The 27,633-nt window shown below is 33.4% G+C and overlaps 1 protein-coding gene across 2 annotated transcripts in view; it reads left to right on the top strand.

Moving 5' to 3' along the window:
• Positions 1–27,633, top strand: part of LOC127562589 (aldehyde dehydrogenase 1A1-like) — a 136,029-nt gene that overhangs the window by 90,262 nt on the left and 18,134 nt on the right. The window contains exons 1-6 of one of the 2 annotated variants that reach the window (XM_051998449.1): positions 7,188–7,337; positions 13,683–13,787; positions 16,909–17,049; positions 21,693–21,822; positions 25,580–25,641; positions 26,607–26,735. In XM_051998449.1, coding sequence (XP_051854409.1) covers positions 7,251–7,337; positions 13,683–13,787; positions 16,909–17,049; positions 21,693–21,822; positions 25,580–25,641; positions 26,607–26,735 — 654 coding nt within the window. In that variant the 5' untranslated portion in view covers positions 7,188–7,250. Of the gene's footprint in view, positions 1–7,187; positions 7,338–13,682; positions 13,788–16,908; positions 17,050–21,692; positions 21,823–25,579; positions 25,642–26,606; positions 26,736–27,633 lie in introns of those variants that run through there. The other variant, XM_051998462.1, reaches the window with a different exon arrangement.

The raw sequence follows: 27,633 nt of genomic DNA, 5'->3' as shown, positions 1-27,633 counted from the left end.
TTGAGGAGTGTCTTAATAAATTATGACACATGAATATAAAGAAATATTACTGTGCTTCAAGAAATGTTGTATATGATTAATTGAAAGACATGGAGTTATTTGAAACTATGCAAAGTAAAGAAAGCAAATCCAGGAAGACAATATGCACAATGATCACACCAATATGAATGTAAACAATTACAAAAACATAATAAAAGCTGAACAATGTGTCACTCATTATACTAAGCAAGCTTGACTACAAGAAGAGGTGTGAAAATAGACCTCATTTGACAAATTCTTGGCAAAGGTTAGATTTTCTGAATTGCTTTTATCCCCATCATTTGATAAAAATTATATAAGACCACTGTTATGCTCCTGACATAATATTAACTATTCCTCCTCCCTTTCTGAAGCCATTTTCCATGTGAAGGATCAGCCTATTAAGGAGACTCTGGAAAGAATCCTCCCAGCAATGACTGAGCGATTCCTACTGTGAGTATTGCAGGACAACCTTTGACTTCTGAATAGTTGACATGCACTATAGATGTGTGTGTGTGTGTGTGTGTGTGTGTGTGTGTTTTGTTTGCTATGATAAATACTCGGGGTTAAGTTAGATGAAGCAGACAATTTTAGGACATCTTTTTTTAACTCTTTTCTCATGCCAGGAGGTAAACAGTACAATCCTATAAAAAGGTTCTTCAAGAAGATTTTGCAAGGGTAGTGTTGAAAAATTACCCATACATATGTTTTGTAAATAAAAAGCTTTATTTAAAAAAAAAACATAAAAAGGTTGTTCAGACATCCAGGGGGCTGCTAAATCCCACTGCTATTTCAGTCCAGTGAGTAGATAACTGTGCTCTGGGCCACCTGTGTACAGGGTTGTTACTATAGCTCCCACAGTAACTGTTCCTTGAAGCTTTGCTATTTGCCCATTGCCGCAAGATTTCAAGGTATGTAAAAATAATAAAAAGTTATGGGTTATGTTTTTTGACTCACACATAAATTGAACTTTAGATATGCAGAGTAGTACCTGGGCATATGGATTATTAAGGGGAGACATAGCTATTTCTATCCCAAACATGTGAAAGCCTCAGTAGTAGAATAGGCACATGTGAATAATTTATTTTAACAGGCCTGGGTAGTGGCAGAAGCAAGTGCTATGGAGTGCTTAGACTTTGATTGGATGTCAAAAATGCCAGTATTGTCCACTGTATCCCCAGCCATTGCCAGTGGTCTTGATTTTTGTCACTACTGGATGCCAATGAAGAATGAGAACAATATGGCCCTGAATAGCTCATGCTTAAATTACCAGAATAGCTTTCTGGTCCATCTCCATGACATATCTCTTCCTATTAAAATCTGACCTCTATTCTGATATCAAATAGATCTTTCTAAAGAACCAGCCTGACTCTGTCCTGTCTCTATTCACATTTTCAGTGACTTCTTGTCTTTCTAAGGATCAAAGATCATAAATCCTCTGCCACCAAGACTCTGTCACTTAGCACAATACCTGGCATATAGTAGGGGCTTAGTAAATGCTTCTTGATTGACTGCTTTGCCAGCCTCTTATATTTTAATCACCCACAAATTGGTTGGTTGGCTGAGGGCCTTTGTTCTCAAAAAGGATCAAAATGATATCACTGTGTTAGAATCAAATCAGTCTGATTAGACCGATAGCTCAGAATGTTCTACCGTAAGTTGGGTACAAATAGTCCACATAAACATTTGGGGTGGATTCTCCAACTGTGCATCTCAAGTTTCTTTTGAACTACTGAAATTGTGATTTGCTCATAGAGCATAGCACCTTCTCTGATGAAGGCACATCATGCTAGGGGGTCCTGTGCCAATGTCTCCCAAATCATGCAATCACTTCTAAAGTTAAGAGAGACCTTGAGAATGACCAGTAGGATGAATACAGAGAGGACTGGCGAGACTTACATGAACTGATGCTAAGTGAAATGAGCAGAACCAGGAGATCATTATATACCTCAACAATGATACTGTTTGAGGATGTATTCTGATGGAAGTGGATCTCTTTGGTAAAGAGAGCTAATTCAGTTTCAATTGATCAAGGATGGACAGAAGCAGCTACACCCAAAGAAAGAACACTGGGAAATGAATATAAACTGCTTGCATTTTTGTTTTTCTTCCCGGGTTATTTATACCTTCTGAATCCAATTCTCCCTGTGCAACAAGAGAACTGTTCGGTTCTGCACACATATATTGTATCTAGCATATACGGTAACCTATTCAACATGTAAAGGATTGCTTGCCATCTGGGGGAGGGGGTGGAAGGAGGGAGGAGGAAAATCTGAACAGAAGTGAGTGCAAGGGATAATGCTATAAAAAATTACTCTGGCATGGGTTCTGTCAATAAAAAGTTATTTAAAAAAATAAAATAAAAAAATTTAATTTAATTTAAAAAAAAGAGAGAGAGACCTTGAGAGTGTCTTTGTATCTTTTTTTTTTCTGAACTACCTCATAAGTGCTCTCCCTGTATGAGTTATCCATAATATAGGAGTTAACATTTGACATTCAATATAGGTAGCCAATAGAGTTTGGATGTTTGGCAGTTTAGTTCAACAATGAGCCTCAATGTCTGGTATTTTGCCAGGTGATCTTAAAAATCTTAAGACAATTCAAATACAATCAGTTAAGTTTCCTGGCATGGCACTGGTATACTGTCCATGTTTCACAGTCATACAACAATAAGATGAGCTCAGTAAGATTCTGTAGACCTTCAGTTTGGTAGTCAGTCTGATACCTCTTCTCTCCCACAGTTTCATTCTGAGTCTCTCAAACATTGAGCTAGTTCTGACAATGCATGTGTCAACCTCATTATCAGGGTGAGCATCCCTGGAATGTACACTGCCAAGGTAAGAGAACTTATCCACAGCAATGGTTCCACCAATAGATAATGTGGTGCTAGCTGATGGAGCACCTGTGTTTTCTTGGTATTAATTGCTGGACCAAAATTAGCACAAGCAGCAGAGAATTGATCCATACTTTATTGCATCTCAGCTTCAGAGGCAACAAACAAAAAAATCATACACCAACACTCTCTTCATTTTAGTTTTGGCTTGTGGCTTTGTGGCAGCTGGCCTTGATGCCCGTGTTTGTCCTCATTGGAGGCATCATGACAAGATGGCTAAAAAAACATCATGCTAAAAAGCATAAGGGCAAGCACACAGTCTTGTTTCACTCTATTGGTGATTAGGAAAGCACAAGAGCATTGTTCATTATCCAGAACCCAAGCCATCATAAGATTGACAAATAAAACTGATGCACCTTTTAGGGCAACCAAATTTTAACATAATTTTCTATAATCCCCCATGACTGATAATGTCAAAGTTCTTGATCAGATCTACAAACATGTATAGACTTCTGTTCTAATCTTAGTATTTCTCCCGGAGCTGTGGGTCAGCAAACATTCTAGTGACTGTTCCTCAGCCCCTTCTGAAGACTCACTGGTTCTAAAGTAGATGACCATCTTCTAGGTGAAGGATCAACCTAGTAAGGGAGACGCTAGCAAGAATCCTGCTAGCAATGACTAAGAGAGAGAACTGCCGCTGGCCCCACTTCGACTCTGCTCATGATTGTCACAGGGTAATCTATTCCCTTTAACTTTATAGAGATGCACAATTGAGGCATTCTTGAAATCCTGGAGGATGACCCTCTTCTTGCCACATAATCCTGAAAATTTCTATCAGCAGCTATTTGAGCAATAGAACCACTCCCCCACCACCACCTCCCACCCCAACCCACCCCCCTCACCACCACCACCTTGTAAATCTCAACTGGACTAGAATCAGCACCAGGTGCTTTGGGATTCAGTTGGAATTTTAGCAAGGGAGATATTTAACTTGAACCTGAGATAAACAATCAATGGCTTCACCATTGATTAATAATGGTCTATGGAGAACACTATGAAAGGGTTCAGCCCTCTCTAAGATCATATCCCTATCCCTAATAAATGTGGTGCCATTTGCACTGAGTTGATGAGATGCAACATAGGTCTTTGGCCCATAAGCAGACTTCAAGGCTTTGTAAAAATGCTTTGGATGGTTATTATCAAAATAATACTGAATGTCAAGTGCCTTCTTACTGAGCCAAGAATTCTACATCTCTATAAGCTTTGCTTATACTTTACTTTTGATGTAATTCAATGCTGCTTTCTTGGAAATGGATAGACTATTCTGCTGGTACACTCTGTGGAGTTCTTATTTTTCATTTAGCAGCTTCTGAATTTCTCCATCATTTTCATAAAAGCAGTCTTAATTTTTGCAATTGTTCTTACACAGATGAGCAAATATGGTTCTGTACACCAAATTTCTGAAAGCTGCCCTGTCCTTTTCTGCTCATTGTTGCCAGTTATGTGTTAGTTCAACTTTCCCTTCCAGTTAGCAACAAATTGTTCCCACTCAGAGAAGGGTTCTAATTTGTTGACATTAATTCTTCTGATAGTCTTTTTACTGTGGAGCCACCACTTTTGTTGAATGTGAATATTCAGCTTGGAAAGGATAAGTCTATGATCAGTCCAGCACTCTACACCACACATTGCTTTCATCATTCTCACATCCTGTGGGTCTCATCTCCTTACAATCACATGGTTTGTTAAATTCCAATGTTTGCCACAGGGGTACATTCATGAACTTTTACTGAGTTTGGGCAAATGAAAGGTAGTGTTAGTGAAGAGATCATGAGATGGATAAGTCTTCAATAATAAGTGATCATTATTGTTGCTGTTTCCAACTCTATTCCTTCCTAGGACTCCCTACTATGTCTAGTATTCTGAATCTATTCTAGCATTAAAATCACCCAGAATTATAAGTCTGTCCATTTTAGGCACATTGATGATAAGGGTCTCTGGGTCATCATAAATTTTTTCTTTGACGTCAACAAAGTTCATCATGGAAGGAATAGAGGCAACAATGATGTTTAACAATGGATTTCAGTTTCTAATATCTTTTCATAGTATTTTCCTGCAAGTGACAATAACATTGTCATGAGCCCACCATTCACATCTTTTGGTAGGTATACAAGCTTGTTGACTAGATTAGTTTTAATTGCAAAACCTATACTAGCTTCACTTGTATTGCCCTTAACTGCAGCCACTCCAGAAAAATTATATATCTAGCATCGACTTCAACAAGAGGGCCTTCATTTGCCAGTCTTGTTTCCCTCAGTGCTGTTATCTGGATGTATTACTGCTAAAAGAGCTCTCTCACAACAAAAGCTGTTCATCTTTCAGGTCTACTAGGTTTTGTGAGCATATTCCATATACCAAAGGGGAATGGAATCAACTTAGCAGAATTTTTTATACTTTTTTTGGTATTTTCACTGCAGGGTAGGATACCTATCTGCCACAATAATCAGGCCAAGATTGGGTAAACAGACAATTTTTAGGGAACCTTTTCTAACTTGCTCACTCCAGAAAGTGACTAGTGTGATCCTTAAAAGGCTGTTCAAATTCATGGTGGACCACCAAATTCTGGGGCTACTTCAGTCTAGTGAGAAGAAGCTATGGCCTGGGCTGCCCATATGCAGGGTTGTGACTATAGTTCCTGGTATTATCCATTCCTTTTGCTTCATCACTGGCCTGTTGCCATGGGACTTTGAGGCAAATTTTAAAAAATGGCTAAATGGTATGAGTAGTATGTTTTGACATGCATCTATTAATTTAAATAAAGCAGAATTACTCAGTCATTAACCTCACTGTCTTCCAGAGTCATCAAATTCCAGAGCCAAGACAAAAATCAAAATGGGAGGCAGAGGATGACCTTGGAAGCTTCAATGTCTGACCAAGCTCTAAGCATTACACAGTGCTTTGTTCTGATAATTTCATAGCCATGGAACAAATTGTTCTCAACCACTCATTGAACCCATGTAGAGTAGACACCCCCCTAATACACCAACAGGTTTGAGACCTTTTAGTTACTGTTAACTTGGTTTAGCCCATCTGCCCCAACAGTTTACTAGGGTCTGGCAGCTAGGTATGCTAAAGTTTCTAGAAACCACAAGTAAAAGTTTAAAAGATCCAGGTGGAGCAGGTGGACATCAAAGGTAGAAAGCAACCCTTATGCTAGAAACACATGTCTTTCCTGAACAAATCCTACATCCCAATCATCCACAATGTACTGGGATTCAGTAATTAGTTTGTATGCTATTGATCATACAGCACATTGCATTTTCCAACTCAAAGAATTTTCATTTGTCCTTTCTGTTTGAGATTCTCTCCTCCTTCATCTCTACCTCTTGGCTTCCTTCAAATACCAGTTAAAATCCCATATATTACAGAAAACTTTTGTTCATTGATTAATACTTAAGATTTCCCCCTCTATTGGTTCATCTCTGTGATCCATACACAAAATGTCCCATAAGAGTTAGTTCAGTTAAAGCTATTAAAGGTAAAATTTCTCCTATTTAAAACCACAGTAAACTTACTCTTATCTTGGCCAAAAACGCTTAGTCACAATGAGTAAGGTAGGAAAGAATCATAACTTGTCCAATTCTGCCTCTCGCTCAAAAAAACTAACTTATCAGAGATAACAAAACTCTCATGAGAGCCAGATACAATAAAAATCAAGGAGCCTTCTGGTTGAACACTTCAGATACTGTGACCTTAGACAATCCCCACGCTTCAGTTTCTTATCTTTAAAATAGGAGTATTAATAACATTTACCCCAGAGTTGTTATAAGACTCAGATAAGGAATATGTAGACTATGTTATTAAATAGTCCTTCAATTGGAAAAAAAAAAAAGAGCACAGATCTCTTCCCCCTCAAATCTCCCAGAAATGGGAATACACAAAGACTGTACTGCCTTGTTCCCTTTGCTGACAACTGTCAGAGAAATTAGTTCACACAGTAGTATGAAAACAAAAGGGGTTGAGGGAAAGGGGGTGGGGTAGGAGAGATGATCTCAACCTCGATACTCAAAGTAACTATTACCCTTGTCAAAGGTTTCAGTTTTTTAAATAAAGAATTCATTTGCATGTAATAAATTATGTTTCCGACTTGCTACAAGTTTGCAAAATGTTTTCTTTTAAAAATTTTAAGTTTAAACCAGTCTTCTCTTACCAGAAAAAAAAAAAAAAAGACTTTCATTTTCTACTATGTTCTGAATTGGTTTATCCAATCACATTCCAGTATGCAAATACCCCTCAATCACTTCATATTAAAAGAAACAAATAAAGGGAAGGAGGGTCAGGATAAGATTGCAGAGCCTGTCAGCTATTTAATTTTCCTTGTGTCTCTACGATCAGTCCAGAAATGGCATCTAAGGAAAAGACCCCAACCAATTTAGGAGAGGGAAACATACCTGCTCCACTCTACAACTGCAAAATCCAATATACTAAGGTTAGTAGACTCAAACAGCATGTCTGTTACTTTACCTTAAGGAAGTTATTTGAAGACTGGGAAGGTTCATTTAAGGTAGCTTTATTTAAAGTACATTTTATGAATAAATAATAGCTATGCATAATAGGAATTTGGGTGAAAAATCTTACTAATGCTTATTATTAATATTATTAAATACTTGTTAATATTTATTAGCTGGGGAAAACAACCTAATACAAACTTGTTTGGATTCTAATAGTCAACTGTATTAGAAAATCTTCTCATAAGAGTTTGCATAAGAAACTTAAGGAGCATAGTTGATGCTGTAGTTTCTTGAGTATGGAGGTGAAGGATCATGGAAAATTTAGGGTTGATTATTTCAGTAAGTATATTTGAGGGGAAAGTTGATGGAAACCCAGAATATTGTATTGTGCATTGTGAATATATTAATTTGTCTCACTAGGTAAGATTACTGCTATTGAACCAAATGCCTAGTAACAGAGTAGTCAACATTAATAGGAATATAGAGTCAAAACAGGTCTCCAGCCTTTCAACTAAGAAGTGAAGAATAAAGTGAAACTAAATTATGGTTCCAACTTGATAAGTCTAAAAATGTTCCTGTGATGTGGGCCCGTCCCAAAATGTTATATAAAACCTGAAAGCCAAATTGCAGGACATTGTCCCAGCCAATTCACTTAAGTTGTAGTTTGTTATATAATTTGAAACTAACTTTAGCTACAAAGCAGAAAATGAGAATGCTTGTGTCTGAACTTTATAAAAGGCCAATTTTTCATTCTGAGCAAAGCAATTTTAATAACAGAGAAAATAAGAGGAAAAAAATGCTTATTTGCAGATCTTAAACATTTTAAAGTTTATCACATTTCTCTGTGTGTGCATATGTGTATGTGTATGCATGTATGTGTATACTATATGACATTTTTACAAAAGTAGAGCATATAAAATTTGCAAATATATATAAAAAGCAGAAATGTTAAACATATCCTTTAGAGATCATACCATAAATAGTATTAAAGTAAGTAAATTAAGGAATTAAGATAGTATAAGAAAACCATGAAAACCTAAATGGAAATTTAAGAATGAAATTCTAAATAATTATTGGTTAAAGAACAAATTATATTTTTTTAAAATAAGAACTAGATGAACAGCAATGGTAATTACAAATCAACCTACCAGAATTTCTGAACTGTTGCTAAAGCAATCCTGAGAAGATTTGTTACACATATTAATAAAAAAATTTTTAATGAAAAATCATGTTATAAAATTAGAAAGTCAAGAAAATCAAGAAATAAACCAAAAATAAATGTAGAAATATCAAAAATTAGAAGAGAATTAAATAAAACACAGTAGAAGAGATAAATAAAACTAAATGCCCGCTTTAAAAAAAAAAAAAGACTAATAATTAAGATACTGAATTCTTAGCAAGAAGGATGATGCATTTTTCCCCAAGTCAATAATTCCCAAGTACACAATCTTATTTATGCAAAAGCTTTTTCAATGTTATAAGACCAGATTTGTTTATCTCATATTTTTAAATTGGCACCATCCCATGTTTGGTAACAAATTAACTCTCTCTACTTAGCCATGAAAGATAATATGATTTTCTTTACTTCAAGTAAGTATTTTTATAGTACATAAGTAGAGGAAATTATTTATATTTATTTTGATGGTATTATATTGATTTTATTTTTATTTTCATGGTGAACCCTTAGTAGAGACATACTTTTTCCTTTTTTATTCCTTGTTATTTCCTCCTTTATTCCATATAATTCTCTTTGAGTCTTCTTGTTTCCTTCTCTGGATTTTCTTGTAGATTTGCTCTCCATGAAAGGTAATGAGTGATAGTAGCAAAAACAGTGGTCATATGAATATTGATTTAAAGTTAAAAGGGCCTCTAGAAGTAATTGTGCATGTCTGTATGTGTGCGTGTGTGTGTGTGTATCAGAAGCAAAATCTGAACATAAGTACTTTGACACTTTATTAATATATTATGTTGACTTTAGATTCTTCTCTGACAAACTATAAGACATTTAATACCTCTGGATTTTAATTTGCTTAGTGAAGTACAATTGGAATAAATGGATTTAGGTTCAAAGACTATGTCATTTAATATATATAGGACCTTAAAAAACTAAATTTCTTTCTTTGAGTCTCAGTGCTTTATTTCCATAATAAAGGAGCTAGGTTAAACGACTTCTAAAGTGCTGTCCTGAACTTTAATATAAATTATGAAAACTACTAATCAACTAAACTTGCTTTCCTGTATTATTGATAATGATAAGTAAACATTAATGATACTTGCAATAATGCTTAATAGTTTATAAAGTGTTTTTGTCACAATAGTGCTGGATAGGGCATTGCACTAAAGCTCCCCTCTAAATCTGTATCTATAAATTGAGAATGAGCATAATATACCCTTCTTACAATACTAAGACATTAAATATAGTGATTATTAATTAGTAAAGTATTTTCTTCACTATAATCCTCATGGGGGCATAAGACTAGATGGCCCCTAAGGATCTTCTCTTCCACCTCTGTCTATAATTCTATACATGCCTGCTGATGTGTTGAGAGGTGAACATCAGAGGTAGGATACTGTAACTGCTCCCTTTGCAAAGTCTGATAATTGTACTCCATATCTGAAATTGTGCTTCCAAGAGACTTAGAACCTTCCCCATCACAAATACAACCAAACTGAATATCTTTAGCCCTATCTGATGGAAGGTGGGATTTGCTGGCAAGGGGGTTGAGAGAAAGGAGAGAAAAATGGGTATATTTTAAAAATCTACTAAAAGTTTCTATTCTCCTCCACTCTATGTTAAGCCCAAAAGATAATAACAAGTGACATTTATAGTTTGCTTTTGATTTGATTTGGTTTTGCAAGGCAATTGGGTTAAGTGACTTGCCCAAGGTCACACAGCTAGTACATGTTACGTGTCTAAGGTGGAATTTGAACTCAGGTCCTGCTCATTCCAGGGCCAGTGATCTATCCACTGCGCCATCTAGTTGCCCCAAAGGTGACATTTATAAAGCTTTCTCAGCTTTGAAAACCATATTACCTGCATTGTCTTTTTCAAACTCTACAACAAACTTTCATGATAGGTGTTTTCATCATAGATACTACAGGTATTATAATAAACTATTTTACAAAGAAACAACTAGAGGTTTGAAGTAAGAGACTTGTTTCTGTTCATGGCTAAAAATGAAAGAGATCTTATTCCAAGTAGGATCTTCCTGGCTTTAGGTCTAGATTGTTTTTCACTGTATTGCACTTGTCTAAGTGATTGTCTTGCCAGCCTATACTTGCAGAAGTAGAGAGAGCATTGCTCCTGCAATCAATCATCCTGAATTTGAGAACTAGAGACAGGAATACATATATATATAATACACATTTGTATATATGCATTTATATGTGTGTGTTTGTGTGTGCATAGTCAACTTTGCTACTGAAGAAAAAAAATGTGTAATAAGGAAGAAGGAGATAATCAGAGTTTTCTCACCATATATACATACACACACACACACACACACACACACACACACACATACACACAGAGAGAATTTTCTTTGTCTCTCCCTCTTTCTTCCCTTCCTCCTTCTCTCTCTCTGTCTCTCTCTCTTTGTTTCTCTCTCTCTCTGTCTCTCTCTCTCTCTCTCTCTCTATCTCTCTCTCTCTCTCTCTCTCTCTCTTTCTCTCCATATTATATATGTATATATATATATACGTATATATATATATATATATATATATATATAATCTCATCTCTGTGAGATGTATATTCTCTTCTCTCTCTCTTAATTCTATGCTATATACATTAAGCTGAATTTAAAACTTCTATACATACCTGCTGATATGTTGAGAGGTGAGCATCAAATTTGAGACAAGGTAATTGTGCTCCCCTTGCAAAGTCTAAGTGCAAGTGAGAATATGTGTGAGTACCTATATACTCTTATACATATACATATGCAAACATATAAACACATACACACAGATTTGTCACTGACTGAACATAAGAACAAACTAATTAAATTTGGGGATCATCTGGCATTGTCAGTAGACAAGTGTTGACTTTTCAGAGCTTCAATCAAGTGGATGGTTCATACACTATTCCAACAAGGTATAAGGACTAATATAGGGAAGAGAGATATCCATTTTGCCATATCCATAGAATCTTTAAAGTTAAAGGACAGCTTTTAAAGGATTTGGCAGTCAATAATATAAATATATTAAGAACCATGTCCCTATCACTAAATTTCTTTTGTGCATATGTAATTTAGAAGACATAGAAATAGAAGTATAAAAAATTCAAAATTTTTGGAAATTAGTGGATAGATAATTGTGAAAAAACCTAATCCCCTGCCTTCTACACTCACCAGAGCTGCCTTATATTGTAATATTCAGGCTAGCTTTCTGGAATTAAGGAGTGCAGGAGGCATGAGAGTCACCAGGAAGATGGTCATAAATGGAATGTCTCATCTCCAGTCCTCTCAGCCCTTAAATACCCTATTTCAATTACATCATTATAGCATATTGAATATGTATGAACTAGAGAACCATTACATCACCGTGCTAAGTACTAAGTATACATATACTGAAGATCCATCATCTCATCAATTCCACTGAGTTAACACCTTGTTGTAAGTATCTTTGTTTCAAGTATACTTCTCCAGAGTTCCAAGCCTCTACTTTATATAGATCAAAGCAAACTTTTTTCCCTCCATATATATTTTAGCCTGGAAAATGTGAACATTATTCTATACTAAGAAAGTGATGGTCAAAAGATCAATTGTATTTGCCAGCAGGAGTTTTATAGAAAACAAGACTCATAACCCCATCAAAAAGCAGAAGCTCTTTGCTTTGAAATGTGCTATCACTGAAAAGTTCAAAGACTTTATCTCCTGAGCAATCATTGCCTACTAATAATCAGTTTACTTTGACCAGTGCCAAATGTGATGCTGCATAGAACAGATGGGTACCTGCACTAGCCAACAGCCACTTTAACATACATTACAAGCCAGAAAAGACCAGTGTTCATGAATATATACTATCTTAAATGCCATGTTATAAAAAGAAATTATGCTGATTCTTAAAGAAGGTGTGAAGGCTATATATAGGGAAATCTCCTATGAGTAAGTAGGATAACCAGAGGGTATGTGAACTATGTGAACCTTTTTACAATGAACCAACCTTCCTGGCCTCAGTTGTAAGTAGAAGACTAAAAAAATCAGATGCTTGGGAATAATATAGCTCCAAAAGCAAGGAAGTTTTGCTAAGGATCTCAAGTTCCAGTCATTTAAAGGCACCATTCTATTCAAACAATGGCAGATGTACAATGGAATATTAGAGTGGACTACCGTGATTCCCCTATTGGTACCAGAAAACAGTTGATTCTACCCAAAGCATATCACTCTGTACCTATAAGTTTCACCTTATAACTGAATATATGGATCAAGACAGAATCTATAGTCTAGTAAGAAGCCATTTTACTAGTGAGAACTCTCCCACACTATCTTGCTCCTAGAGTGGAGAGGAAACTTGCAGCACTAGCATAAGGCTCAGGGAATCAGTAGGAGGATAGATTATCAGTGGAGATCAAAAACATCCTGAAGACACTTTGAGATAGGATGTCTCAGCATAAATTAATAAGGAGGAGAGATTATAAGTAGAGAGAAATTAATATCCTCAAGTGAATCAAAAGACCCTAAACATAGTAGAATAAATTTGAAAGCCAAGAATCCATGAACAGAGACATATATTGTCATATAGGTATATATAAGATTTTTTGAATTTTTAAATTATTTAGCAAAGTACCCCAGGGTTCTCTATTGTCTAATACATCCTTCAACCCAATACTACTACCCGCTCACAAACACATGCACATATGTTCATTTATATATATATATATATATATATATATGTGAGGACCTTTATTTTGTGCTCCTATTTCCAGTATTCTAAAACCACTCATCCTATGATTAAGAAGATAAAATAAAATAAAATAATATCCAACTATTCATATGACTAAAACTATACAACCTAATCTATGAGAACTGGTGAAGTCATCATTTTGAGGAACTTCATTGCATCATTATAAATCTTGCCTTTATTTTTAAATGACATTTACAAAAATTATTCTATGGTTCACATTTCTTTGTGCCCAAAATAAACTAAAGGGGGAAATGAGAATTGCAAAATTATGGCATCTTTGAGTTAAAAGAGTAGAAAAATTACACCACTGTGACATGAATAAGATGTTTTGAGTATTTCAGGTTTAACCACTGTGGGAAACTTTCTGAGGCTAATGCACTATGGATATAATATTGATTCTCTTTTGTATTTCCCAATAGATATTTATAAACAATGAATGGCATGGTTCAGTGAGTGGCAAGAAATTCCCAGTCATTAATCCTGCTACTGAAGAAAAAATTTGTGATGTGGAAGAAGGAGATAAAGTAAGTTTTTTTAATATGAGAATTATTAGGAAAATTTGCTTTCTTTCTTTAGTCCAAGTTTCTTGCCAACAAAAATATAAGTTGAGTTTTCTCATATGACACTTCTTAGAAAACCATATTTTCTCTTACTCTCTTTTAAAAAAAATATTAATTTATTTTTAATATTTTTTTATTTTGAGATTTTGATATCTTTCCTTCTATTCAGTCCTATACCAATCATTTGAGAAGGTAAATTATATGATATCATTTACACATGTAAAATCATGCAAAACATATTTCCATATTAGCCATGTTGCAAAAAATAAAGTGAAAAATAATATTTCAATTTGTATTCAGAGTTTAGCAATTCTTTGGAGGTGAATAGTATTTTTCATGATAAATTCTTCAGAACTCTCTTAAAACATTGTATTAATCAAAGTATCTGTGATTTTCACAATTGTGTGAAAAAAGCAACATCCAAACATAAAAATTTGTGATTAATATGTATCTTCATATCATTAATCTCAACTTGGATTTTTAAAAAATTTCTCTTTATAGGTATTAAATTATACTTTGCTATAAATACCAATTGACTTGCAAAATTTTAGGCAGTTAGATAAGGCTGTTTAATGTTTTATATTTTCTGTGAAAATCTTATCATGGAACCAGCCTCAATTAAATGAACAATTCAATGAAACATTTATTAAACATCTATTACTTTCAAGTACTTTGGTAGGCTAGGCATATAAAGTACAGTGCCTGGCACATAGCAAAAACAATAAGTGCTGAGAAGGAAAAACTCTCTGCCCTAGAAAGGCTAGCATTCCAGAATTAGGCATAAAAACAGTAGCAAGAAAAATCCTGAAGCTTGGGACAATCCACATACAATTCCCTAGGTAAGCAGATCTCCATAAGGTTCAAAGCCAAGAAATATTCTAGAATAATGAGAAAACAACAAAAAAGCATTCTGATTATAAAAAGCTTCTATGATAACAGATAAAATCAAGAAACAAATTTAGGAGAAAACAAAGTGAAAACAAAGCAAAAACAAGCAAAGCCTCAAAGACAAATATATTTGGGACACTGGCCCAAAAAATTTCCTTGAAAAACTTTTAAAAAAAACAAAAAAAAATTGTAAATCAGAGTGATAAGGAAAAAAAGTAAGAAATATGTTATATATAATATAATATATTTAATGTGTATATAAATATATAAACATATCTAAATAAATACACAATTTTAGAATTAGAATCTATTTAAATTAATGTATTTATTCAATGCCATAACAATCAAACTACCAAAAAATTATTTTATAAAGCTAGAAAAAACAGTAACAAAATTCAGAAATTTGTCTTAACAAATAGATAATTAGGAGGGGATGGGGAATGGCAAAGGGGTGGTGTGATAAGAGAGAAAGTGAGGAAAGCAGTGGTCAGAAGCAAAACAGACATTTGAGGAGGGATAGGATAAAAAAGAAAGAGAAGGAAGAAAATGGGATGAAGGGAACTTAAGGATAGCAGAATGGATTAGAAACCAGCATTCAGTACTGTGGTGGTTACAAGAAATACTCAAAACAGAAAAATAAACAGTGAGTTAAAATAAGAGTTTGGAGTAGAATCTATTATGTTTCAGCTGAGTTTAAAAAAAAAAACAGGACTAGCAATTATGATCTCACACAAAGCAAAGGCAAAAAAAAAGATATAATTAAAAGAGATAATCAGAGAAACTATATTTTGTTAAAAAGATACCAAAGACAATGAAGTCATATCACTATTAAATATATATAAACCAAATGGCATAGCATGCAGATTCTTTACAGAAAAGTTGAATGAGGAACAGAAGCTGTACTTCAACATATTAGACAACAAATCTGTACTAATGGAAGACCTCAAATTTCTCTTCTCAGGGGTATATAAACTTAACCATGAAATAAATAAGAAAAAAAGAAATGCCGATGAATAGAATTTTAGAAAAATTAGATATGATAGACATCTAGAGAAAATTGACTGAGAAGAAAAGAATGTGCCTTTTTCCCCAGCTGTACATGTGCAGCTACAAGTAGTTTCACAAAAACTGATCATATATTGGGGCATAAAAACCTTAAAAACAAATGAAAAAAATGACAGAAATACTAAATGAACCCTTTTCAAACCATAATGTAATAAAAATTATATTCAACAAATGACTTTAAAATCATAGATCAAAAATTAATTGAAAATTAAATAATCTAAACTAAAGAATGAGACAAAGAACACAATATAGAAGCAATAATTTCATTAAAGATAATGACAACAGGGGGCGCTAGGTAGCGCAGTGGATAGAGCACCAGCCCTAAAGTCAGGAGGACCTGAGTTCAAATCTAATCTCAGACACTTCGCACTTCCTAGTTGTGTGACCTTGGGCAAGTCACTTAACCCCATTTGCTTCAGCAAACAAACAAACAAACAAAAAAAAGATAATACCACCAATAAGATCGCATACTAAAATGTGTGGAATGCAGCCAAGGTGAATCATGTTCCAGTGTTTAAGGAAATTTTGGTGTTCTATTTATGTAAATAGTAGTTCTGTAGGGAGAAATTTCAATGCTAAAAACCTTTTGCCCCTAAAATATTAAATATAAAATTATATTTACAAAAAAGAGGTTTTCAAGTGAGGGATGAACAAAGAGTATGTCATGAAATTGGAGCTGCATTTGAAATCAGAAAACTTGTACCCAAACCCCAGATGTCCCATTGTGTGATGTTGGCAAATCCCTTCAGTTCTCTAGACTCCACATTCCTCTGATGAGATAAGAAAGTTGGGCTAGCTACTCTTTAAGTGCCATTTCAGATTTGTAACATATTAACTTTAGGACAGTGGTAAATTTTTCATATAAATATAGGCTTAAGATGTTAAAAGTTCCATCCCAGCTCAAATTCTATGATTTTCTTATTTGAAATTATGTAAATCATATGAAAATCAGTGAAAATAGACCTAATGTTAGCTTTTTTCTGTGAAATTTCCTCTAATGCTCTCTTGTCTGAGTAGTGTTCATATTTAACCATCATATGAATTCTATCACTATATGTTGTTCCACAGCTAACTTATATTGGGAAATAATTAGGTATTATCCCTCTAAACTCAACTTTCTTTATATTTTTAGGAGGATGTGGACAAGGCAGTGAAAGCAGCAAGAGAGGCTTTTCAGATTGGGTCTCCATGGCGGACAATGGATGCTTCAGAGAGAGGACGACTCCTGAACAAACTGGCTGATCTAATGGAAAGGGACTATCTGCTTTTGGCTGTAAGTATGCAACAGATAAAAGAAAGAGTTGGTAGCGTTCTCAGTTATGTTCATTATCATATGCTGGTTTTGTTTGCTATGATGGTAGCTTGTATATATAAATATACATTTATATATGTGCATCTATGTCATTTTCTAGATCATAAGGAATGTATTTTGAGAATGTATTTCTCCTGTCTCCCTCTGTTGAAAGAAATCTTACTGACAGCTCCTTTACAGATAGTAGTAGCAGTATTAGTAGTGGTGTGGTGGTAATGTAACAGTGCTCATGATGGTAATGATAGTACTAATAATAATATTAGTACTAATACTATTTTTTCAATGTTTATATGATACCTTTAAAAGGTTATAAAGCATTTAATCACAGAAGTGGAATAGATCTGGTGAGTGAGTGTCTAGTTTAACTCTTCTACAACTTACCAAAAAAAATGTCATCTAGCTTTTGCTAAAAGACCTTCAATAAGGAGGAAATCACTACTTGCAAGGCTTTCCATTCCATACTTGGATAGCTTTAATTTTCCAAGGAATATTACATCTTTATATGAAGTCTAAAACTGCCTTATTGAAACTTCTGCTATTTATGCTTAGTTCTATGATCTTTGACAAAGCAGAAAAACAAGTTAAGTCGTTTTTCCTAAAAATATTTTCCTTCAAATATTTTAAATCTTTTTGGATACTCTATTAAAGAGCGGCACAGATTGACCTCCCATCCTACTGAAAGGTCACAGATCTTGTTCAAAAGAACCAATATCTAACTCTTTTAATCTCTTCACACCTTTTATCTGTGAAGCTGATTCTTTTAAGTGTTGTCTACAACAATATTGTTTGTTTCTGCCTAATATAGTAGTATTAGTTTAGTAAGCAGTTTTATCCCTCCTTTCTTTTCAATCATAAAAAAAAATTGATTAAATTCGCAAGATTACAGGAAAACTCATTCTTACCAACCCTTTTTGTGTATATATCCTCTTTAGCCAAGAGCCTTCACTTTTCTATATTGTCATGATGCAGATATATATTCCTTTAATCCAGGGTTGTTTTTTTTTGGGGGGGGGAATCTTAACAAATTGTTTACTTACTTTCCAATAAACATATGAGGTTGGTATTAATTTAAATGATCCACATTTTGTGGATGAAGATACTCAGGTTCAATGAGATTGTGAAATGTCTAAAGTAAATAGCATTATCATATTTTAATACTGGAAAGAATATTAGCATTTGTCTAGACCTGAGCATCCTTACCTTACACATAAGATGACTTAAAAATGACTTGACTAAGATAGAAAGTTTAGAGGCAGAATTCAATGCAAGTGTCCCAACTCTAAAGCTAGGATTCTTTAAACACAGAGGTATCCAACATGCATTCCTATGAAAAACACTAGAGAGCATATGAATAAATGGACTTTTCCTTAAAATAGTCAGTAGCATTTATTTAAAACCATCAATAAGCATCATATGTAATGGGGAGGAACTGGAATCATTATCAATAAGATCAGGGTGAAACAAGGTTGCCCACTATCACCATTACTATTCAATATTGTATTAGAAATGCTAGCTTTGGCAATAAGAGAAGAAAAAGAGATTAAAGGAATTAGAGTAGATAGGTAATGAGGTAATGAGGAAACCAGATGGTATTCTTGCATGGTATACTTAGAGAACCCCAAAGAGTCAACTAAAAAGCTATTAGAAATAATCCATAACTTTAGCAAAGTTGCAGGATACAAAATAAATCCACATAAATCATCACCATTTTTATACATCATTAACAAAATCCAACAAGAGATATGAAGAGAAATTCCATTTAAAATAACTGTCGATAGTATAAAATATTTGGTAATCTATGTGCCAAGGGAAAGTCAAGAACTATATGAGCAAAACTACAAAATACTTTTCACACAAAGTCAGATCTAAACAATTGGAAAAATATCAAGTACTCATGAGTGAATATAATAAAGATGACAATACTACCTAATTAATCTATTTATTTAGTGCTATTCCAACCAAACTCCCAAGAAACTATTTTAGTGACCTAGAAAAAATAACAACAAAATTCATCTGGAAGAACAAAAGGTCAAGAATTTCAAGGGAACTAATGAAAAAAAAAATCAAATGAAGGTGGCCTAGCTGTGCCAGATCTAAAACCATATTATAAAGCAGCAGTTATCAAAACTATTTGGTACTGGCTAAGAAAGAGAGTAATCGATCAGTGAAATAGGTTAGGTCCACAGGACAAAATAATCAATAACAATAGCAATCTAGTGTTTGACAAACCCAAAGATTCTAGCTTTTGGGATAAGAATTCACTATTTGACAAAAATTGCTGGGAAAATTGGAAACTAATATGGCAGAAACTAGGCATTGACCCACACTTAACACCGTATACTAAGATTTAGACATAAAGAATGATATTATAAATAAATTAGAAGAACATAGGATAATTTACCTATCAGACCTATGGAGGAGGAAGGAATTTCTGATTAAAGAAGAACTAGAGTAGATCATTATAGATCACAAAATAGATAATTTTGATTATATTAAATTAAAAAGCTTTCGTGCAAACAAAACTAATGCAGACAAGATTAGAAGGGAAGCAATAAACTGGGAAAACATTTTTACATTCAAAAGTTCTGAAAAAGGCCTCATCTCCAAAATATATAGAGAATTGACTCAAATTTATAAGAAATCAAGTCATTCTCCAACTGAGTGGCCAAAGGTTATGAACAGACAATTTTCAGACAAAGAAATTTCTAGTTACATGAAAAGGTGCTCCAAATCACTATTGATCAGAGAAATGCAAATTAAGACAACTCTGAGATACCACTACACACCTGTCAGATTGGCTAGAAGGACAGGGAAAGATATTGCGGAATGTTGGAGGGGATATGTAAAAACTGGGACACTGATACATTGTTGGTAGAATTGTGAACACATCCAGCCATTCTGGAGAGCCGTTTGGAACTATACTCATATAGTTATCAAACTGTGCATACCCTTTGATCCAACAGTGTTACTACTGGGCTTATACCTCAAAGAGATACTAAAGAAGGGAAAGGGACCTGTATGTGCCAAAATGTTTGTGGCAGCCCTGTTTGTAGTGGCCAGAAACTGGTAATTGAATAGATGCCCCTCAATTGGAGAATGGCTGAATAAATTGTGGTATATAAATGTTATGGAATATTGTTATTCTGTAAGAAACGACCACCAGGATGGTTTCAGAGAGGCCAGGAGAGACTTACATGAACTGATGCTAAGTGAAATGAGCAGAATCTGGAGATCATTATACATGGCAACAATAAGATTATATGATGATGGACATTCTGATAGATATGGCTCTCTTCAACAATGAGATGATTCAAATTAGTTCCAATTGTTCAGTAATGAAGAGAGCCATCTATACCCAGAGAGAGAATTATGGGAACTGAATGTGGACCACAACATAGCATTTCCATTCTTTCTGCTATTGTTTGCTTGCATTTCTGTTTTCCTTCTCAGGTTTTTTTTTTCTTTCTAGATCTGATTTTTCTTGTGCATCATTTAAATGTAGAAATATGTATACATATATTGGATTTAACATGCATTTTAACATATTTAACATGTATCAGACTACCTGATCTAGGAGAGGGGATATGGGTAAGGAGGGGAAAATTTGGAACAGAAGGTTTTGCAAGAATCAATGTTAAAAAAAAATTACCCATGCATATGCTTTATAAATTAAAAGCTATAATAATTTAAAAAAAATAAACACAGAGGTAATAAAAGTTGGGCCATATATTTATTTAATCAAAGCAGCATGTAACTTATCAGATCTCTGGCAAATTCTTCTACACCTAGATTGGCAAACTGTACTGTGCCTAGAGGTAATAAGAAAAAGCAATAGATAGAATATATATGTGTGTGTATATATATATTTTATATAATATATATAAATTCATAATGTGAGTATAAGTTTTAATGCTTATATCATTCTTACGTTCATTGCATCTCTTGGAATACACTTAACATTTTAGTAATTTATAGATTGGCAGTTCATCAGTTAGGGGATATGATCCCCCAAAACCAAATTCATGAAAGTTCTAGAAATTTAGATCTGAAAATTATCTTAGAAGACATATAGTTAATAAAAAAGTAAATAAACTAAAAAGTCTTATATAAATAATATCAGTATTATTCACATTGTCCAGAATGACTTGCCACAAAGAGCTGGGCCCAACATTTTACATAAAATTACAAAGCTAGCTAGGTTTAAAACATCATCATTTTGAAAATTATGAACTTTCAGAATATAAATTATTCATTCTATTATGTGATATATTGTCAGCGATATATTACTGATTAGTGTCTATTAAGTCCAAAGCAAACTTGGTAGGGGAAAATACAATAATATTGTAACCAAGACATGGTTCCTTTTTATATTAAGCTTATTTTGGAGGTTGGCCTTAGGGTGTTGCCATAAGCACAGAGAGCTTAAGTGGTATGGCCAGGGTCACCTTATTAGTAGATATTAGAATAAACAGTGAAGCCTGAGTATAAACCTATCTATTACTTTTCCCTTATTCATTATAACAAGATTGTTGGCTGAAATACAATTAATCTAATACTTTTAATAGTAGTTGAAACTCATTGTGGGGCCTGATCTTTTTTTTCAGACAATGGAATCGATGAATGGTGGAAAAGTCTTTTCCCATGCTTATCAACTAGATTTAGGTTTCTCTGTCAAAACTCTACGCTACTGTGCAAGCTGGGCTGATAAAATTCAAGGTCGTACAATCCCAATTGGTAAGTAAGTTTGAGAAGCACTTTTTAAAAGTGCATATTAGCACTTGATGCTAAAATTATTTTTAATATTTTCTACCACTTTTTCCTCCTTTCTCCTAATCTTTCTTTCTTTGTTTTAGTCTCTGGCAGATTCAGAATCTCCTTGCCAAGGCCAACCCTTGCTCATGTACATAAGATCTTATTCCCTCCTATCATCTCCAGCAGATTGCATTCTACAATCATCCCACCTCTATCTTGAATCTTTGTTTTTAAAAAGCTCTAGTCTTCTTTATCTTTAATACACTCACATCCTACCATCCCCTCAAGATATTACCCTTACTCTCTTAAGTTTTCAGCCTAAGTCTTGGAAAAAAAAAAAAAAACTTCATGTTACTTGCCTCCAATTGTTCCCCTTTTCTTTCTCAGATATTTGCAATCTTTTTACCCTCTTCATTAAACTGCTAATTTCTAATTGACAAATCTGATGTTCTTTCCTCAGCCTAATCCTTCTCAACTCATTTGCTGAGTTTCACATCATTAGCCATCCTTTCCTCCTGGATACTTTCTCCCCTTTAAGTTTTTTTCTGACACTACTCTCTCTTGCTTTGACTCCCATCCAACTAATTTTTTAAATTTTTCTTATTTTTTATTTTTATGTAAATTATTTTATTTTTAATTAAATTAGTATTTTATTTTTCCAAATACATATAAAGATAATTTTCAACATTCATATTTAATAAAATTTTAAATTCCAAATTTCCTCCATCCCTCCAATTTCTTCATACTCCCCCAAGACAGCAAGCAATTATATATAGGTTACATATGTGCAATCATGAAAAATATAATTCCATATAATGACTGTTTCTTCTCAGTGTTCTTTGCTAACTTATCCATGTCACATTTTTAATCCTTAAGGTTCTTTCAAATGCTTTTTTTCTTTCTGCATTCCTTTTTAGTAACTTTATCAGCTTCTATGGGTTACATGCTGTCTCTAAAAAGATAATTCCCCCTTTTACATAACTAGCCATAATCTATAGTTTGAACTTCAATTTCACATTCTTGTTTATGAATTGGACATTTCAAACTGTATATTATAGAGATCTAAAAAATCAACTTGTCTAAAATTGAACTTAATCTTTGTCACTAAACTCTTTTCATTTCCAGATTTCAATGTACCATCCTCCTTCCATTGCATCATATTAATTAACTTAAATTCCTCACCCCACATACCTTATCTGGGTGAAATATTGCCATATCTATTTTCATAACAACCTTCCCATCCAACACCTTCTTTCTTTCATACAAATATTGACTCAGTTTAGGCTCTCATCACCTCTTGGCAAGATTATGAAAACAGTCTCTTAATTGGTTTCTCTCTCCAATATTTTTTCCAATCTATGCTATTCATTACTGCAAAAGTGATTTTCTTTAAGTACAAATCTGACAATATAACTCCTTCATTCAACTAGTTCCAATGGCTTACTAGTTCATTAAGGCTCAAATATAAACTCACCAATTTAACATTTAAAGTCACAGGTTAAACCTATCTTTCCAATTACATTGGACACTAATACCCCTCCTATATTCTTTCTTGCAAATGAATTGGCCTCTCTTGCTCACACATGACAGTCTATGCCCCTCTCCATGCCTTTATAATGACTGTCTTCTATTCCTGTAATTCACTCCCTTATCTTTTTTTTTTTCCTACAGAGTACCTTTCTTTTTTAAAAATGTAGTTCAAACTTCTATATGAAGCCTTTCCTAGACTCTCCAATTTTGTGTCTTGTCCTTCAAGTTTATCTTGTATTTAACTATTTTATATACATCTTTATTATTATATATCATATACGATGCATAATAAAATTTGTGATGATTGGTTGATTAACAAAAAATTAAGAATTTCTGTTGCAAAAGTTTGTTAATACTTATTATATGCCTTTGAAAAACTCAGCAAAAATATGTCATTAACAGACTTGGAAATATTTAAAAATTAAATATAATATGAAATATGCTAAAGTACAATAATTATTGAAAAGAGTAAAATTTAAAACATACAACCCATTTATAGGGTCTGACTTTTCAAAACCTACATTAGTGTTATGTCTCATTTTTTTTCTGGCTTGGTTTGATTTTAATCAGCAATAGATGTTATGTTCATATATCAAGCAGTAGTTAGCTGGCACATTTTCCATAATTTGATAACATATAGACACAACCATTCGCCCTTAACCTTGTTTTGTACTACTGATATAAAATTCTGCTGAAAGTTGTTGACTCATAAAAGGATAAAAATGAGTGTGTAACCTCGTCTCAGATTGAAGATGTGAAAGAATGTATGTTTGGGTTTTTGGTTTGTTCTGGGGGCAGGAGGAGGGAGGAAAGGTTGTTGTTTAGGGGCAAGGCAGTTAATATTATGGAATGATAAGTAGATATTTAGAACTAAGAAATATTAGTGTAATTCAGCTCAATTAGAATTCAGAAAAGTTGAAATGACATACTTGTCTAAAATTGACATACTCACTAAGTAAAGGAGAGGCAGAGTTTGAGCATAAAGATTGGAAGATCAGCTGAATGTTAGTCTAAAACCTGCTTCTAAAAAACAAATGGAAAAAGTTGTCCTCAAAACATGCTCTACTTCCAGCATACAGAACTCACTTCACTCTTCAGTTTAATGAGCCTGATAGTCGAAGATTTGATGGAAATTATCTTTAAGTTTCTCTAAGGATTTAAAATAACCTAGCAACACTGAAACTACCTAAAAACTAATAAAGAAGACCAACCAAGGTGAACCACAGATATGAGATGGGGATTGGGCAGATCAGAAGCAGTGAAACGCAGAATACCAATGACAAAAAAGTAAGGAGATAGTACTATACAGACATGCCTTATTTGGTGGGTCTAGTTTCTATTTTGTATGAAGTGCGAGAACAAAATATGCAAATACATTGAAATGAATGAGTATTGAAAAGCAATAAATGGTTATTAAACACTATGTTAGAACCTTTGTTAGGTTCTTGGGAAATATAAACAGGAATTTTTTTTTAATTAGCAGAAAGGACAAAATCGGATATTATATAAGTGGAATGAAGTCAGACTCAGATTTAGGCCAGAAGCCTTTGGGCAGGGAGAAGAGAGAAAAAGAGGAGGGCATGTTTGTGGCTTTCTGTTTTCATTATTTAAATCATTTAGGACAGGACATTGATGGAGATTTTATCACCAGCAAAGGAAATAAAGCATGAATATTTTAGGAATCCTGAATTCTCTTTTGTTGATAAATCATCAGTATGTTACAATTCCAGGATGATATTAATGTCCTGTTCTCTGTCTACCCACTACTTCCATATACATGCCATTCTCTGTTATTTTCCCATTGATTTTCTGGAAACCTTTGCAAATATGTTTCAGAATGTTTGAAAAATTGGATTATACCACCTTCTGAATCCCTTCTAACACCTATCTTTGTGGTTGTTCTAATGTGAGTTGGCTGCATGATTTGAGTTAGATCAAATGCCATACCATACAATAAAGGTCACTTAGATTAAAAAAAAAAACACATACACATTTGTAGAAATAATGTGAATTTAAATGTTCTATTGATAAAATATAATATATATACATTTGTCTATATACATATATATGTGACAATATCATACATTAGTATATCATGCAATATTATAAAATCCCTTCTTCTACATAGAAAATATTTGTTTTTGTTTCTATTGGCTATTTCAGAAACATTTGTCTAATAATAATTTTGGGATTTGTTTGTTTATTTCAGATGGAAAGTTTTTCTCATATACAAGACATGAACCTATTGGTGTTTGTGGCCAAATCATTCCTGTAAGTTGCTTCCACATATAAGACTTTGAAAACTTTTTGAAAAAATACATTTTTAAAAATTCCTTTAAGCCAAGAGTCCATCCTTGCCAAGATTTCCTTAAAAGCCAAAGAAAGATTATCTGGATCTTAAAAGATTTGTACTTTCTAGTATGTTATTTAGATAGATAGATAGATAGATAGATAGATAATGAATGAATTGATGAATAAATGTAGATGATTATAATGCCATATAAACTTTTCTGAGCTCTATATCTCCAGCAAACTAGTTGATCTGCAAAGTGATTTCAAATATTAGATCATTAAATCATCAATATGATAATCTGAAAACAATAAAAAGTGACCAAGAGAACAAGAAACATGTCAGTTTTTAATCATTTATTGTCCAATTGAGAATATGGTTCTTTCTCCATGAAACATTGCTCTCTGGGAAGAAAAATCATTCATAAGGATTCAAATTAAAGGACTAACCTTGCCACTCCTTCCCTACACACAGCAATTATTTTTTCTAAAAGTTCTTTTAAAATATATGGGAGTTGCCATCAAACCTGTAATCATTTAAAATTTATAATATCACAAGTTGAGTTGGAAATACTATAATTATTATTTAATGTTTAGGAAATGTTGAATATGTGGGAAATTGTGAATGAGATTCAGTTCATTATTTAAATGCTTCACAAATCTATTATTTCATTAATGTGAGTTCTCCTTTCTTTGATCTTGATAAAACTCTCTCAATGTAGATATTCTTCCTAAATTGTTTGTTTAAGAGTTGGTAGCCATTCTTCTGATTAGCCTCTCCAAAAATAACTATGTTGGTCTTTAGAAGACATAACTTATCACTTCCCCTAAAATTAAAAGACTGCTCATAGTCACCCCATACCACCATAAGGCATCAGGGTATGGTTTTAATGGAAAATACAAGTCAGTATTGAGGAAGAACTCAATGTTCATCTATTATTTTATAGTGGAATTTCCCCTTGGTTTCGCTAGTTTGGAAAATTGGACCTGCCCTTTGCTGTGGAAACACCGTGGTTGTTAAACCAGCAGAGCAGACTCCACTCACTGCTCTTCATGTAGCATCATTAATTAAAGAGGTAAGTTTGCTAAGTCACAATATGCTCTCTAACAACCTACAACATGAAAAACTGGAGTGCTGCCCTCACTAAAGCATGCTGATGATCCAATTTTTTCACTTTGCATTATGTAAAACTACTTCTTCATCTAACTGCAAATTGGCCAATGGACCCTGTCTAAACATGAAGAAACATTAAAATCCTTGACACTGACTTCAGAAAATCCACATAAATATATCCCACCATGTAAATATTTGCAAAAAATTATGTAATATGAGGTGAGTAGAGCCAAGAATCATTATATATAGTAACAGCAATATTGTTTTAAGAATTACTTTGAACAACCAAGTTATTTGGACTATTATAAAATAACTCAAATAAAAAATGAAGGATATATGAAGAAAGATACCATCTGCATCTAGAGAAAGATATATAGAATAATTTTATAAATGTATGTGCATGTATATATATACATATCTACTATGTCTAACAGTAACTACTTCTAGAACAGAAGGAGGAGGAGAAAAAGGGGAAAAAAGGAAATTTGTGGGATAATTGTGGTATGTGGGGAGATAGCTATACATGGTAGATTTGCAGTTTTATGCAGTCATCTTTTTTATTATATTGTGCTATGAAAATTCTTATTTTGTTCTATGAATTGAAAATAAAATAAATTTGTTATACAAATATATACATATAGATATATGCATAGATGCATAGATGCATATGCATATATACCTCTGGTGAACATGTGTATATGTGTGTATGTATCTCAGAATAAGGAAGGGTCAAAAACAAAGTTCTCTCTGCCTAAATGCCTTTGAAATACATTTTAATTCCTTGTATTGCTTATTTTCCTGTTTAAAAAAATTAGGTACATTACCAATTTTACATTACCAACACACTTTATTTTTTCAGT

Source organism: Antechinus flavipes, chromosome 1, assembly GCF_016432865.1.
Source record: "Antechinus flavipes isolate AdamAnt ecotype Samford, QLD, Australia chromosome 1, AdamAnt_v2, whole genome shotgun sequence".
NCBI classification, from domain to species: Eukaryota; Metazoa; Chordata; class Mammalia; order Dasyuromorphia; family Dasyuridae; genus Antechinus; species Antechinus flavipes.
Note: the sequence above shows the minus strand (reverse complement) of the source record. Positions and strands in the feature narration are given on the sequence as shown.